This window comes from Cervus canadensis, chromosome 19, assembly GCF_019320065.1.
Source record: "Cervus canadensis isolate Bull #8, Minnesota chromosome 19, ASM1932006v1, whole genome shotgun sequence".
NCBI lineage: Eukaryota > Metazoa > Chordata > Mammalia > Artiodactyla > Cervidae > Cervus > Cervus canadensis.
Genome location: NC_057404.1, coordinates 44,253,475 through 44,270,604, shown reverse-complemented (window position 1 = coordinate 44,270,604; position 17,130 = coordinate 44,253,475). Strand labels below are relative to the sequence as shown.

The 17,130-nt window shown below is 43.8% G+C and overlaps 1 protein-coding gene across 7 annotated transcripts in view; it reads right to left on the bottom strand.

Annotated features, from left to right (window-relative positions):
- The window catches only part of NPNT (nephronectin), a 76,586-nt gene extending 61,274 nt beyond the window's left edge, over positions 1–15,312 (bottom strand). Inside the window, exons 1-2 of one of the 7 annotated variants that reach the window (XM_043438329.1) lie at positions 15,073–15,312; positions 12,801–12,901 (exon numbers count right to left, since the gene is read on the bottom strand). In XM_043438329.1, the coding sequence (XP_043294264.1) occupies positions 12,801–12,901; positions 15,073–15,143 (172 nt within the window). In that variant the 5' untranslated portion in view covers positions 15,144–15,312. The remainder of the gene's footprint in view (positions 1–12,800; positions 12,902–15,072) is intronic. The other 6 variants (XM_043438322.1, XM_043438323.1, XM_043438324.1 and 3 more) reach the window with 6 other exon arrangements.
- Positions 15,313–17,130: the final 1,818 nt, after the last annotated feature.

Below are 17,130 nucleotides of genomic sequence, written 5' to 3'. Positions count from 1 at the left end.
CTCTCAAGATACATGGTGAGTCCTCTTCTTTTTTGAGAGACAGATACGGAGTGATTTCCTGGGCATATGTGTCCCCAGAGTTTCAGGTTCCATTGCCACTGGAGCTTCAGGAGTCCCTGAGAACTAGCCTTTCCTCATGTGTATGTGCTAAGTCACTTCGGTTGTGTCTGACTCTTTGTGACCCCATGGACTATAGCCCGCCAGGCTCCTCTGTCCATGGGATTTCCCAGGCAAGAATACTGGAGTGGGTTGCCATTTCCTCCACCAGGGGATCTTCTTGACACACGGATCAAACCCGCGTCTCATGTCTCCTGCACTGGCAGGCAGGTTCTTTACCAACAGCCCCACCTGGGAAGCCCAGGCAGGCTTTCCTCAGGCCCCAGTGAAGGTAAGTTTGTGTCTGGATGGTGACCTGAGACTCTGCTTTGCGTCTATTCAGGTCTAAGTAGCTTATTTAAAGCAGCCTTCCATGAGATCCAGGTGAACTAGAATAAAAACTGAGTCATTTTGGCTCCTCTGCACATGTATAACAATCAGGAGCTTTGGGGAAATGAGCACTAGTCAAAGATTTTGTTGTTTCTGGGCTCACTGGCCCTTATTCCATGTTACAGCGTAAGTTAAGATAAATGATGCCTGGAAGCAATGTTCGTGCCTCACCACTTATCCCAAGTCATAATTTGCACGAAAATGAGAAAGTACATGCAAAATGGTAATGACTTTCACACTGATGTTTAATGAATACAAAAATAATAACTCATATAAAATTGATACAAAAAAATTCTCCCATTGATTTCTTTGCAGAGCCTCTTTATACTGGATCCTAGGAGACATCTATCTGTATTCTATTCCCAGTGCCTCTAGGTACCAACTCCATCGACTGCTGACTGATCTTTAAAATACATGGGCTAAAAAAGAAAAGATATATGGACTAGCTTTTAATTAATATTACATAAAACTCGACATTATTAGAGACCCTAACTTGACACTGTCTGGTCTAACGTGGAATTGTCCATCCAAAATCCCACATAGTTCATATTGCTGCCAGATATTCTGGGATGAATCAAGCTGAGCCATCAGAAAGCTCAGTGTGTGATTCAAATTATACCATGTATATATTATTTTTAAAATTATTTTCCATTATAGGTTATTACAAGGTATTGACTATAGTTCCCTGTGCTATACAGTTAAACTTTGTTACTTATTGCATATTTATTTTTTAAATTAGAAATCTAGCATTCTATTCATGCTAAGTCAAACACACACAGAAAAAAAGAAAAGAATTCTACTTTTTAAAATTTAGTAATGTTTATCTTTTTGCCAGTTTTTCTAAATGTCCTGTGGACATCTAATAACAACATATGAGAAACAAAATTTTAAATATATTTGTGTAGGATATAAGATTAATATAAATAGAAATCTATTATGTTTAAATTATTAATGACATCATTCAAGATGCTCCTATTCCTATTTTTTCTGTACTTGACAAAATATTCAGAGAAATGTTAATACGTCTTACTATGATCATATATTTTTTTCTTTTCCCCTGTATTTATTCTGACTTTTACTTTACATATCTTTTGTTCCTTTGTTGTTAGGTGTCTAATGGTTTCTGATGTCTATCTTCTTCATGAATTGTACCTTTTATCATTAAAAATATTCATCTTTGCTTTATTTAAGAAGAAAGAAAGAAAAAAATAGAAAGCTCAGTGTGTATAATGTTTCTTAAGCTGCATATAGAATAGTTTTCTACGAACTGCACTTCTAGAGTAAAGGCCTCATCTTAGGTTGGCGTTCTTTTTTGGAACAGCCTTACAAAACCACCACTAGTTCATGGTAAAAACGTTGCTGTAACCCCTTCCACTCCATCATTCACCCCTCTTCTCTAAATACCACATGAAAGTCTTTCAGAACTGTATGTGGTAAAAGCCATAATTTCCCCCAAATAACTGGCTTGCTTCTTCCCTAACAAACAAGAAGAATTATATGAGCAATGAAAATTTCCTTTTCTCTTTGGCTAGGAGAAGCTAAGAGCCAAATTATACAACAGAATTTGACTCCTATGGCTTACATATCTGCATTTATTAACTCTCCTCCCATCTTACATTTTGTTCTATCCTTTTTTCTTCCTCTAGACTTTGTTAATTCTATTTTCCTATTTTAAGGCATTCATTCCTGGGAACCACATCCTTTTCCAAACAAGGTAGGACATAAAACCATAGAAATAAATCCATTCTACTTGTCTTTTAAGGTATCGTCTAAGGAGCCAAAAATAGAAAGTGACTGAATGGAAGGTTTATGCTCAGTAATATTATCCATGACTTAATCCCCTTTAAGTTATATGCTTTATACAAGAAATTTTATAAAAATAAAATGAGAGCTATTTAGTAACTGTACTTACATAAAAACAGAATGACTCTCCAATTCTCTCACATCTGTATGTATACAACAGTGATGATGAATACATAAAGATATTCACTATGGCTTATTTTGTAAAAGCAAAGTACTGAAAACCACCTAAATATACATAAATAGGGGATTTTTAAATTAATTAATTAAAAATTAATTATAGTACATCCACATCCAATTTATCTTGATTCATGGACCTAAAATTCCAGGTTCCTATGCAATATTGTTCTTTACAGCATCGAACTTTACTTTCACCACCAGGCATATCCACAGCTGAGCGGCATTTCTGCTTTAGCCCAGACTCTTCCTTCTTTCTGGAGCTATTTCTCCACTCTTCCTCAGTAGCATACTGGACACCTACCAACCTGAGGGGCTCATCTTCCGGTGTCATATGCCTTTCTGTACTGTTCATGGGGTTCTCAAGACAAGAATACTGAAGCGGTTTTCCGCTCCTTTCTCCAGTAGAATGGAGGAATTTAAATTAGATGACCATTATACCTACTACTGTGGGCAAAAATCCCTTAGAAGAAATGGAGTAGCCCTCATAGTCAACAAAAGAGTCTGAAATGCAATACTTGGGTGCAATCTTGGAAAACAACAGAATGATCTTGGTTTATTTCCAAGGCAAACCATTCAACATCACAGTAATCCAAGTCTATGCCCCTACCACCCACTTCTTCTTCACAGAAGAAGTCTATGGCTTCTTCTTTCAAAGAAGCTGAAGTTGATCAGTTCTATGAAAACCTATAAGACCTTCTAAAACTAACACCAAAAAAAAGATGTCCTTTTCATCACAGGGGACTGGAATGTCAAAGTGAGAAGTCAAGAGATACCTAGAATAAAAGGCAAGTTTGCCCTTGGAGTACAAAATGAAGCAGGGCAAAGGCTAACAGAGTTTTGCTAAGAGAATGAACTGGTCATAGGAAAACCCTCCTCCAGTAACACAAGAGATGACTCCACATGTACATCACCAGATGGTTAATACTGAAATCAGACTGATTATATTCTTTGCAGCCAAAGATGGAGAAGCTCTATACAGTCAGCAAAAAACAAGACCTGGAGCTGACTGTGGCTCAGATCATCAGTTCCTTATTGCAAAATTCAGGCTTAAATTCAAGAAAGCAGGGAAAACCATTAGACCATTCAGGTATGATCTAAATCAAATCCCTTACGATTATACAGTGGAAGTGACAAATAGATTCAAGGGATTAGATCTGATAGAGTGCCTGAAGAACTATGGACAGAGCTTTGTAATATTGTACAGGAGGCGGTGACCAAAACTATCCCCAAGAAAAAGCAATGCAAGAAGGCAAAGTCTATAGAGGCCTTACAAATAGCTGAGAAAAGAAGAGAAGCAAAAGGCAAAGGAGAAAGGAAAAGATATCCCCAACTGAATGCAGAGTTCCAGGGAATAGCAAAGAGAGATAAGAAAGCCTTCTTAAGTGAACAATACAAAGAAATAGAGGAAAACAATATAACGGGAAAGACTAGAGATCTCTTCAAGAAAATTAGAGATGCCAAGGGAACATTTCATGCAAAGATGGGCTCAATAAAGGATAGAAATGGTATGGACCTAACAGAAGGAGACGGTATTAAGAAGAGGTGGCAAGAATACACAGAAGAACTGTACAAAAAAGATCTTCATGACCCAGATAATCACGATGGTGTGACCACTCACCTAGAGCCAGACATCCTGGAATGTGAAGTCAAGTGGGCCTTAGGAAGCATCACTATGAACAAAGCTAGTGGAGGTGATGGAATTCCAGCTGAGCTATTTCAAATCCTAAAAGGTGATGCCGTTAAAATGCTGCACTCAATACGTCAAATTTGGAAAACTCACCAGTGGCCACAGGACTGGTAAGGGTCAGTTTTCCTTCCAGTCTCAAAGAAAAGCAATGCCAAAGAATGTACAACTGCGCTCATTTCACATGCTAGCAAGGTCATGCTCAAAATCCTTCAAGCTAGGCTTCAACAGTATAAGAACTGAGAACTTCCAGATATACAAGCTGAATTTAGAAGAGGCAGAGGAACCAGAGATCAAATTGCCAACATTCACTGGATCATACAAAGAGCAAGAGAATTTAAAAAAAAACTACTTCTGCTTCATTGACTATGCTAAAGCCTTGGATGTCGATTACAACAAACCTTGGGAATTCTTAAAGAGATGGAATACCAGACCACCTTACCTGTCTCTTGAGAAACGTATATGCAGGACCAGAAGCAACAGGAAGAACCAGACATGGAACAACAGACTGGCCCCAATTTGGGAAAGGATTACATCAAGGCTGTATATTGACATTCCACTTATATAATTTATATGCAGAGTACATCATGTAAAATGCTGGGCTGAATGAATCACAAGTTGGAATCAAGATTCCCATGAGAAATATCAACAACCTCAGATATGAAAATGATATCACTCTAATGGCAGAAAGCAGAGGAACTAAAAAGCCTCTTGATGAGGGTGAAAGAAGAAAGTGAAAAAGTTGGCTTAAAACTAAACATCCCAAAAACTAAGATCATGGCATCTGGTTCCATCACGTCATGGCAAATAGATGGGGGAAAGTGGAAACAGTGACACTTTATTTTCTTGGGCTCCAAAATCACTGTAGATGGTGACTGCAGCCATGAAATTAAAAGATGCGTGCTTCTTGGAAGAAAAGCTATGACCAACCTAGATAGCGTTTCCAAAAACCGAGATTACTTTGCCAACAAAGGTCCGTCTAGTCAAAGCTGTTGTTTTTCCAGTAGTCATGTATGGATGTGAGAGTTGGCCCATAAAGAAGGCTAATGGCTGAAGAACTGATGCTTCTGAACTGTGGTGTTGGAGAAGACTCTTGAGAGTCCCCTGGACTGCAAAGAGGTCAAACCAGTCCATCCTAAAGGAGATCAGTCCTGGGTGTTCATTGCAAGGACTGATGCTGAAGATGAAGCTCCAAATACTTTGGCCATCTAACGCAAAGAGCCGTTTCATTGGAAAAGATCCTGATGCTAGGAAAGATCAAGGGCAGGAGGAAAAGGGGATGGCAGAGGATGAGATGGTTAGATAGCATCACTGACTCAATGGACATGAGTTTGAGCGAACTCCAGAAGATAGTGAAGGACAGGGAAGCCTGAAGCACGGCTGTTCATGAGATTGCAGAGTTGGACACGACTTAGCAACTGAACAACAACATGGTACATCCACATTTAAAAGAACGAATCAGGCTTACGTGAACTGATAAGGACTAGCCTCCAAAATGTAGTATTATATGAAAAAAGAAGGTACCGACTATGTTTACTTCATGCTATTACTTTACGAACAGGGAGAACTTTGGTTAATAAATTATAACATAGTCATATGGTGGAATACTACACATTCATTAAAAAATGAGCAATTGGGTGGGATGTTTTGAAAGAACAGCATGTATACTATCTATGGTGAAACAGATCACCAGCCCAGGTGGGATGCATGAGACAAGTGCTCGGGCCTGGTGCACTGGGAAGACCCAGAGGAATCGGGTGGAGAAGGAGGTGGGAGGGGGGATCGGGATGGGGAATACGTGTAAATCTATTGCTGATTCATGTCAATGTATGACAAAACCCACTGAAAAAATAAATAAATTAAAAAAAAATGAGCAATTGCTTCATGTACTGATGATAAAGAAAGACTTTCAAAATGCATTTTTAAGAAAAAGAAGGTAAAATGGTGTATAGCGCATGCTTTCATTTGCATCAAAGAGGTAGGGGGTGGAATATAGGAATTTGCCTACAAATATGTAAAATAATTCTGAAAATTATACAAAAACCTGGTAATATTATTGTCTGACAAGGGGTATTTAAGGATCTGAACACACTTTCTCTTATAAAATAAATACATATTTTTAAAAGATTAGTGGGAAAAAATTTTAAACCTGCAGAAAATTGCTGGGAGAGAGACAAAAGTATCCGCTCTAGTTGAGGGGAGTGGGAAGTAGTAAGAATTAAGGCTAAGAACTCATCTCCTCTTCCCTTTCATCTCCCCTGTAAATATATTCCATTATTCTCTGAAGAAAACTGCAGGGAATCACTCAGCATCACTGGATTGTCATTTTAAACGCATGTGGTTGATTCAATTGACTGAAAATGCATATAACATGAACTCTACAGCTGAAAACCGCCATTACAATTGCCACAGGAGGGGAGGGTGGAGGAGTACACCTACATTTTTCAAAGCTTATCAAAAAATTTCAGAGGAGGAAACAGTGTCGGTTCTGGGCCAGAAGAGGCTCCTTGGGATCAGGTGTGCATACGCTTTCAGGCAGCAACTCCGTGTGGCAGGTATTTGAGGGCAGATGAAGCAGCTGAACTTCTAGCCACTAAAGTGCTTCCTTTCACTTGACCTGACATCCCAGGCTGAGAAGTGCTAACATTTCCGGTCTACAAAGGTTAAGACCCACCCAGATTAGCTGAAATGGGGATTTTAGGAGCATGCTAAGTCGCTTCAGTCGGTCTGACTTTGTGCTACCCCGCGGACTGCAGCCTGCAGGCTCCTCTGTCCAGGGGATTCTCCAGGCATGAATACTGGAGTGGGTTGCCATACCCTCCTCTAGGGGATCATCTGGGGGATGGAACCCCCATCTCTCATATCTCCTGCATTGGCAGGCCGGTTCTTTACCACTAGCACTACCTGGGAAGCCCTCTAAGGAAATTAGTAGCTTTCAATAGTAAGATATAAAGATCAGTTCTAATCAGGGGAAAGAATGAAGGAACAAGGTAATTTCTCTGAACCTTGACTTGCAAGAAGACTCATCCTCCAAAACTACCTGTGTGAAAAGGTCAAACTTCTTCAGCTCTGATTTTGGTGTGGAATCTACAGTCCAGGACCACTTGAAGTTACCCAAAGTACATGCCATTCTTAAATAACCTTTTCATGGAAAGTGCGTGGTTGGTTAATCTTGAAGACTACTTCTTAAGGATGTGGAAATTCAGACAGAGGGCTGAGAGTAGTTATAAGATGGACCACTGCCTAGCATTTCTTCCTACCTCCAAAAATAAACCATGACATTTTGCATTCTCACCCCAAGATTAGAGGAGGAAGCTGATAAACATTAATAAGACAGTGAAGCATGCTCAACTCCATTAAAGCTGGCCCAGGACCTGCTGGCAATCTTCAACGCGGCTCTGAGCAGCACAGCCTGCCTTGAGAACCCAACCACTCCTGGTGGGATGCACACAGTTGTGTGGATAGATAAAACTGCTTCATCCATAAAATGCGGATTCACATCCAGTGCAGGCTGCCACAGCTGTTCACTACTAAAGGCAAGGCACTCTCTACTAGGAACAGAGTGGGAACACTAGAGGTGGCCTTCAAAATCACTTCCAGTATTTCTCGTTTACTCCTATTTTAAAAAAGGATTCAAAATCCAAATAATCAAAGAAGGGTGTAATCTCCGTATTTTTGTGACTAGGAACATGAAATCAATGACTAATATAGGGAGCAAAAATGAACAAATCACGTTCCTTTTATGTGGCTGGATTTCTGAAACCAGATGTGAATGAGGCATAAAATATGAATTTTAAGTGTTTCATTTTACTGTATCAAAATTGTTTCAACTAATAACCATTTCACTTGACATACAGAAATAATAAATTCAATAATTTGCTCATCATTCTTTCTAGTGATCCACAATCATTAGCCATAACACATATTATCCAAATGAAATTATTGGAGGTACAATTCCAAAACAGTTTCAGAATGAATTACTGTTTCTCAGTCCTTGAGTTAGTCCTTGAACTAACCTGTTATCAAGCGCTTTTAAGAATCCAGAATTTTCACTTTACATGGCAATTGTACAGGTGTAGCCTTTACTAACTTCAGGGTGGGGGGCGGTAGGAGGAAATGAGGTTTAGAACTAGTAAAGTAAAATCAAACTTTAGGTGTGGGTTTTATTTCTCACCAAAATCTCCAAAGAAACATAACAAAATTCCCGCATTTTTCCTGGTCTTAAGGAAAATTGCTCAAGGACAGCCAAAGAACTCAGAACTGAATAGCTCTGTTGAAACCTAGAACTAGTTGCATTTTGAATTTTTCTTCACACCTTCACAAAGTGCTTTCGACAGAAACACTATTGTTACAGCCACATAGAGAGCCAAACCTCCCAGTAAAGAGAAAAACCACCATACAGAAATGCAATGTCTACATCCTGTATACTTTTCAATAGAAAGGAAGTCCTCAGGTGGGATTTAGAGCTGCAGGGCACCTTGGAAATCCACTTGTAAACTGGGAAAAGTGCAGCTGAGAAGTGTTAAATAGCTAATCAGGTTCAAAAGTCAGAACCCCACTCAGCTGTCTCAAATGGCCTAGTGTTTTTAGTTAAGAACTGTTTCCGTGGCATACATGGCTTTTTAAAATCAGAGAAACACCGAGAAATCTTTATTACTGAGATCTCCACTTGTTAGGAGTAGAGAAATTGTTAAAGTAATTGAAGAGTGCCATTAACATGATGGGAAAATTAAGGAAGTTAGGCAGAAATAACTACAGAGCAAGAAACAAGCAGTTTGTGATCCTCTGAGTGATTAACGTGCTGTGTTCTGTAAACATAGACCTATCCAGTGTGTTGCAAACATATGAAAAAATCTCCCTTTTCCAGTCCAGAGTTATAGCAATAGTCAATAAAGGTAAAGTCCAAGACAGTTAATTAAAAACTCCAATTTTGAATCCTCAACATGCAGAGATCTGTTTGAGTCAAGAATACAAAACAAAGAATCAAAGGATGGAAGGAAGGTACAGGTATGACCTCTGAAAGCACAGTGAAAACGTAACCTGCCTATTTCTGGAACAGGGCGTGCTTTCCCCAGCCAGGTGGAAATGTTGGGTGGCATGGGCAGGATGCAGGAGGATGGCTCCTGTGTCTGTTGGGGAGCATCTCTGATCCCTCCTTTCTCAGTCCCAGAGGAAAGGGCGGGAGGTCTGGCTGAACACGGTTTTGTGGCTGGACTTGCAGGCTGAGCAGTGCAAGCCCCATGCCAGGTGAATCGTCCATGAAAAGGTGGGCAGCAAGTGAAAATGAAACACAGCCTCTTTTGGGTAAATACATATACTCACATAAACGGTGAGTTTACGACTCACATAAACATTGAGTCAAAACATCTCACATGTGCTTAACCAAATGGAATAGACACCACAGGGTCAGTGCTCTGGCGTGTGAGATCTCCCCCAACTCCACCTCTCCTAAGGGATAAACTGGGCGGTACTGCACACAGGAGGGAATTGCTGCCTTTTGCTTTGCTGCGCTGATTTGAAGGAAAATTTCAAAGTGAATCATTCAGAAAAACGAAAACCAGGGCACCTTGTTGAGGAAGGGAGACTGCTCCTCATGGGAAAGGGACTCTGAAATTACAAAAGGGTCAGAAAAGCAAAAACATTTTTCACATTAGATTTCCCAGAAGCTGTTCGGAATTTTTATAGGTAATCCATTACCAGATGGAACTGTTAAAGAATAGCAAGTCTATTTTCCTCGAATAAATATAGTGACAAGGGTTTAAATTTCACAAAAGCTTTCTTTAAAACCAATCAGGAGTTTTCCTTCTGTCCCCGGCAAGCCTCTTTTTGGTGCTGTTCACTCCCACTTGGAGCTGACTCCCCCCCAACAAGCACATTCCTCTACCTGTTTATAGCAAAACAAAGACAGAGGGATCTCTGAACTGGTAAGAGATGCTGGGGCCATCTGAGATTCTGTAAAAATAAAACACAGGCAAGGAAGCATCCATCTTTGAACTCATTTTTAAAACTCTTACCATCTATAATATTAATGGTAAAGAGCCATCTGGCCCTTTTCAAAGGCATTTTATTTTACTGCAACAAAGAGGATCTCGTAACGATTTTTTTATATATAGGCAATATAAAGAACAAAGAATCTGATGGCACATAAGGACCCATCCCATAACACTGTGTCAACACCAGTATTCCTTTATATTTCTTTAATTTCACCAGACACACATAACAGGGTATGCCTGGAGTAGTTTTACATGCTTTACAAATGATAATTTACTTAAACTTTGTTATGGTCCTAGGAGGTATTGTACTATTTTAGATCCACTTTAGAGACGAGGAAAACAAAGCGCAGAGGGACTGAATGATCTTTCGAGGTCACACAGCTAACAGGAGGTGGAACAAGTTTAAACCCAGGCAGTCTAGCTCCAGAGACCACATTTCCTCCATTATGCTGCCTCTCAAACTTTCATCAAATCTAAGATAAACTAGGATTTGTGCAGGATCACCTTAAAGCTTTTATCACCACTTCAATAACTAACTCATGCCATGTTGCAGCTTCCTTGGATCCCATGCAAGAAGAAGAAGATAAGTACTATCAAATACTACATTTGACTGCTTGTGCTGTCTTTCAGAAACAAAATGAAGGTACAGAAAAGTAGAGTGTCCCGTATCTGCTGGGAAAACTACTGCACAGAAAGTGAAATGCTAGGGAATCACTTGGATGTTTAAATTTTGTTATACCACTGGACTCCTCAAAGGTCTTAAACTCATTCAGATTCAGAACTGCCAAGGCAATGTGTATCAGAGAAAATTTAATTCCAAGATAAAGAGACATAAAACAGCTCTTTCTGGGGGAATTCCACAGTTGATGACCCTCTAAGAGAGTTTTCTACTCAAAATTCTTTTAGCACAACTGGCAGAGTGCAAATCTCCTCCTCCGCTGGCCTCTGCCGACTGCCCTGGCACGCTGCCTTCACGGGAGGTGCCCTCCAGTGTGATAAGCCAGGCAGCCTCGTCCTGGGTGGGGCTGGGGGCCTGTGCACACCCCACAGTGCTGCAACACTCACTTTGGGGGTGTTCAGAAAACTAGGGCAGTGAAGGAGGTGGAAACTACCTTCCTTCCTGCCAAGAAGCTACTTATCTTTTATTCAGGCGAGGTGTGTATATTGATTGGGTCAAGAGAAGAATCCTCTCTTCACCTTTATCAACACCTGACTGCTCTTCAAATTCCACCCCTGTGGCCTCCAGCTGTGCAAACACCTCTGTCCCAGGGGCATAAGTGGGACCATAGACTATAGCCCATCAGGTACCATTCTTCTCTCTGACCATCTTCCCTTAAAAACAACATGAACTTTATCCGAGGACAATATACCTCTGTAGGTGGGCATACGTGGGTGTTAGGAGTAGCCCATCAGGCCCATTCTTCTCTCTGACCATCTTAAAAACAACATGAAATAGACTAACCAGTAGGGACATAGAAGCTTTACCTTGCTCTTTTGTTTACCAAAAACTGGAGTTACCACCATCTGCCTTTAATTAAAGCAGCAGTGACCCAGCTGGCAGCAAGTCTGGCCCAGTGGCTTGCAAGGAGCAAGCAAACAACCATGAGTCCCCTTTACCTTTTCCTCCTTAACCAGAGATGTTTAAGGTTACCAGAGTAACCCAGGGCTGTTACTCTCCCTCTTTCACAAAGTTAGAGGCAGACATCCCCAAAGACTGAAATAACTAAGGGAACGCCTAGCTTTCCAAACTGCAATTTACCTGATCCTCATCTCGCCAACACTTCTCAGAAGGCAAGCTCTTCCCTTTCCAGCTCCAGCCTTTTTAACTACTCTTCCCTATTTCTCTAAGCCCCTTTTTTATTACTGTTAAAAACACTGGAATACATCGAAATCAACTCAGTTCCACCATCTAATCAGACATACCAACCTAGGGATCCAAAGATTCCCAGAAATTTACTTGACTGTTTTGTGAATTTTTTTTTTGTTAGGGCAACTGGGAAAGATAAAATTTTAAGATGTAGATAAAAAGGTGGGAATGAATTTCTCAAACTTCTGGGATATGGCTCTGATTTTTACCATTAAAATATCCATTTGTGATTATGGAAAAGGTAAAAAAATCAGTGTTCTGGTTTGGCACTTAGTACATGATGTTGACTACTCATAGAACAAAATGATTTTTTTTTTTAAAGTGTTATTTGAGTATACTGGGTGGTCCATTTAGAATCCAGTCAATACAATCTCACTTCAAAAAAAAAAAAAGATTTACAAATAGGCCACTTTATACAACAGCTATGGCAAGGAATTTATAAGTGCTGTAAGGTTCAGAGTTTATTTAGTGTAAATACAGTCTAGACTCACTATCTTACCCCCATCTCACAGCCCACAGCAAAGAGTAAGCCTGATGGGAAAACAAGGTACTGAGGACAGATGCTAAAATGAGCGTCCTAGGTACCTCTGTGAATAACAAAACTGGTACCTTACTTTAGTAGGGGGTTCCGGTTGGACAGGGGCAGAATAAGAGGTCAGGGGCAACTCCCACTTCAGAACCACACCAGGAAGCCTTGCTCAGTTATGAGCCCTCCGATGTGCAGTGAAGCCATGACCGACAGTGGACGGCCCGCCCCCCCGGATGCTGGAGGCCCCGGGCTGATACTCACGCTGACAGTGTCCCCAGGACCGCCGGGCCCAGCCCCAGCAGCAGTCAATCCTTCCGCCGTAACGACACAGCCCAATGGATGACACTATTTGCCTGGGCCACCTACCAAACAAAGAGATTCAAATTAAATACACTCTTGAAATTAAAAATAATTTCCTCCTGATTACTTTAGAAACACTTTTTAATCACACCCAACAATTTTCTACGAACCCTTTCATGCCTTAAGAAATGAAACAACAGAACACCTTCAGGGAAATGGTTCTGCTATGATTTAATTTCAAACATCAGACAGACACACATACAACAGCGCAATAATTGAGGGGGAAAAGGAGGGGAAGATCCTTTCTTACAGGGAAATAGCACCAGCTAAAACCAAGAATTCTCAAGGCTGCCACTCACAGGATGGTTTCTGAAGTTTGAAATAAAACAGATTCCTCAAAGGCCAACACCTGTTACTGAGGGGAAAGCCAGTTTTGGCTGATTCATGGTAAACTGAAAAGTATTAAATCAGACATGTCAAAGCAGAAAAAAAAATTCTGCCTTGTATAAGGGGGTACTTGTGGGAAGGGGCAGAAAGAGGGGAGGTTTCTCAAAATCAGATGGAACATAGCTCTTTTTGAGATATGACTCTTCTGCAAAAAAAGTTTTCAGAAAAAAAATATACTTGAGAAAGAAGACTAAATGAAACCAAGGAGAGTTTAAAGTGTAGCTAACATCTGAAATGTCCTTGTAGCTTGAAACTTCTCTGCATCAACAATTCGTGTTACCGTCCTCTCTAACATCAATAAGGGCTAAAGCAAACACTAGGTTTCAGGATGCGATTTACCAACCAGATGCCACCTTGACACCTTACTTGGTACATCGGTTACTTGTTTAGATTCACACCTACCTCGACGACTCTCCCCGCCTCCCCCCACCCCAAAGGATCAATATTTTAATCGTCTCTTTTAGATATTTTTAAGACTACATGAAAATCTATGCATAACCATGTGGTTATGTCTTGCTGCAAATATGTGTGCAAAAAACGCACAGGATACCCGAAGGCGGTGAAATCATTGCGTTAATAAAATAAAACAGCCTCTGGCCGCTACCTACTTTTTTTTTTTTTTTAACTTAACTGATTTTTCATTCCCCCTGCCTTCAACTCTCGCTTCTGCCCCCGAGCCCAAAGGACAAATAACCCCGAACTTTCCATTTCCTGCGACCAGGTGATAAACAAGCGGCTGCGCCTTTTCTCTTCAGCGCTCCACTGGCTCCCCTCCGTTCCTTCCAGGCACAAGAAAGCCAATCAATCGTGGAATTGATTCGTTCCAAGACTGCGGGTAAAACAGGTGCGGCAGTCTCTCGGGCTGCGCGGGGTGGGGGGGCGAGGGTCACCGCAGGAGGCTGACGGGGGGACCCAAGTCAAAAATCTCTCCTGGCTGCTGCTGCCTGTTTTCTGCTTAAGCAGCAGCGATGGGCGCTCGGGGCGAGTCTGGTCTGTTGTTGCACCGAGGTGGAGTAACGAAGCACGCCCTCCCGACACACACACACACTCACACACACACATGCGTGCACACACTCTCGGGAGCCGATCTGGCAGCCGGGGCGAGGGCTCCTCGCTCTGCGGTAGGAGGAGCGGCTGAGTGACGGGAGCGGAGCAGAGCCTGGGGTTGTTGGGACCTGTCAGAGCACGCAGCAGTCAGGCTCGCCCGAGGTCTCGGGAGCTGTGTGTGCGCCCAGGCACCCACACACGCGCGCGCAGCGTCCTCCCCCCGGCCCCTCGGTCCTTATTTTGAGTCCTCCCTCCCACCAAGGAAACCAAGTCTCCCCCTGGAAGCACAGTGGCTTCCTCTCCCTACCCTTTGTGTGACTCACCGTGACAGCCCCCAGCCGGGATGTGGCCCGGACCTCCTGGAAGTTTCCCCACTGCAGAGCTGTCTAAAGCAAGAATTTCCCAGCCCAGGGATGTCCCGCACGTCACCGCCTGTGGGGCAGCTTACCCGCGCCCTCAGAGCCCAAATGCCGGGCTCCAGCTCCCTTCTCCCGCAGCCCCGAGTCGGGCTCGGCGGCCCGCCCCGCAGCGCAGCCTCTCCCGGGTTCCCGGACGCGCAGGGGGGCGCGCCCTCTAGGCCTTGGGCAGCCACTGGTGGAGACGGCAGCTCGACGGCTCTCCTCCCGCCGAGGCCGTGCGGTGGCCCCGCTTCTGGCGCGAGAGCAGAGACACGGGACCCCAGGCAGGTGTGCAATTAGCGCTGGATAGAGCAGGAGAGGGTCCCCCGGGGCCGACTTACCTCCCGTCGAACTCCGCGGCCGCCTGCAGGTAGAGCGAGGACCCGAGCACCAGCGCCAGGAGGAAATCCATCTCGGGCGGCGGCTCAGCTGCAAGCGGGGAGCAGGTGGCGGGTCCTGGGGGCGCAGGAGAGGCGTGCTCGGTTTTCCGGAGGAGCTGCGGCCGCCGAGGCTACTGCTGCCCCTCTCGGAGGAGAGCCGCGCGGCGCGCAGCCGGAGCAGGTCTGCTTGCGGCGCCCCGAGCCCCTCCGGCTCCCTCCCCGCGAGGGGAGGCGCTGCCCGGGAAGCCGCGCCGCCTGCGGGGAGGGGCGCAGGGGCGGGGGGCGCGCGTGCGCCCGGCTCGCCGCCCTCGGGTCCCCGGGTGAGGGGTGAAGCCGGCCGGCCCCTCGGCGGGAAGCTCGGGGGCGGGGGCACTGCGGGAAGGCAGAGTCTCTTGGGGACCAGCCAAGCGGGGCGACCGCCAGGCTGGGAGAAGAGTTGCCAGCCCGGCCTGGACCAGGGAGAGCAGGGTGCTCGGCAGGAAAGTCTGAGCCGGGGAGGAGAGGGGCCCGGGGCGTAGGTGCGCGCCCCGCGGGGTCCTTCCGAACAGGTGGGGACCGCAGGGGCGAGCCGCAGCTCTCACCGGAGGGCGAAGTCCAAGATGAGAGGTTTGTGGGGCCGGAGCTGAGCTGTGTCTGCTGGTACGCGAAACCGCAGCACGACTTGGACAAATTAGCGAAGGCAAACTCCGGGAGTTTGCTTCTCCCGCAGAGCTGGCAGAGGCAGGGATTTTAAAAATTTTGTAACCAACCGAACGAAGTGCCTGGCGTCTTCGAGTTTTGCAGAGAGGTGCAGACTGTTTCCATCTCCGCCAGCTCGACTCAGCGCAGGAGGAGGAGAGCAGCGGCTGCCCCTTCCTGTGCACGTGCCCACCAGAGAGGGAGAGCAGTTACTTCTTAAGTCTTGTGGTGCCTGATCCTCGGAGATCATTTAGAGAACCATTTCGAGCAATTATTGCTCTGTTATTGCTGAGTGAAATGTATTGTAGAAGGGCTGTGTTCAAATAAAAACACGCAATGATTATCCTAAAATTCATGTTAAAGCATCAGTCCAATCAAGTCACCTCTCTTCCCACATCCCACCCGGAATGACTGCCCAGGGCACTGGTTTGGCCTCCCATACCTCTCCGACCTAACAGCCCATGCCCTTCCTTCCTCTAATCCGTGGTCGCCCATGCCTTTCTTCCACACTCAGGCGTTCCTGCCTCAGGCCACTGACGGTCACGTCCACCTCAACCCAGATAGCTATTCTCTGAGTGGTTCTCATCCTCACTTGTCTTTGCTCCTGTCACCTCTTTTAGGTGACCAGTCTTGACCACCCTATTGAAAATTGCAACCTGTCCCCTTCTGATGTCCCCTGCCTATTCTTTGTCTTTTCTGCAAACCACTCATCTCTAGTTTCCTGTGTTTGTGTGTGCCTGTGCGCTCAATCCTGTCCGACTGTGCGAGGCCATGGACTGTAGCTCGAGGCTCCCCTGTCCATAGAATTTTCCAGGGAAGAAGACTGGAGTGGGTTGCCATTTCCTCCTCCAGGGGCTCTTCCCAACCCAGGGATCGAGACTGCCTCTCTTGGGTCTCCTGCATTGGCAGGCAGATTCTTTACCATTGTGCCATTCTGTTTCCTATATAATTTGCTTATTTCTTATTTTGCCCGTCTTCTTCCTGCTAGAAGCCAAACTCTACAAGGGCAAGTTTCTCTGTTCAGTGTGTTTCATGTAGTAGGTGCTCATAAATGTTTATCAACTGAGTTTGCTATGTTACAAACTTTACCCCTGACCTTTATTTTCTTTTTGAGATTTCTCCAACTTTAAATTTTTAATGGAAAATTCTGTGGCAGAGTGACCCCACTATCCTGATCTCTTAGTGAGTATAAACATAGGAATTTTCTGCAAGAAAAGGAAAAATAATGGTTTCAACTTAAATGACTCTTTGATTTCCAAGTTGTTTTCTGTTAGCAAAACAAGTTTCTATTTTAATCTCAGGAAACATCCATGCCATTTTGGGCTTGGGACATTATTTTAG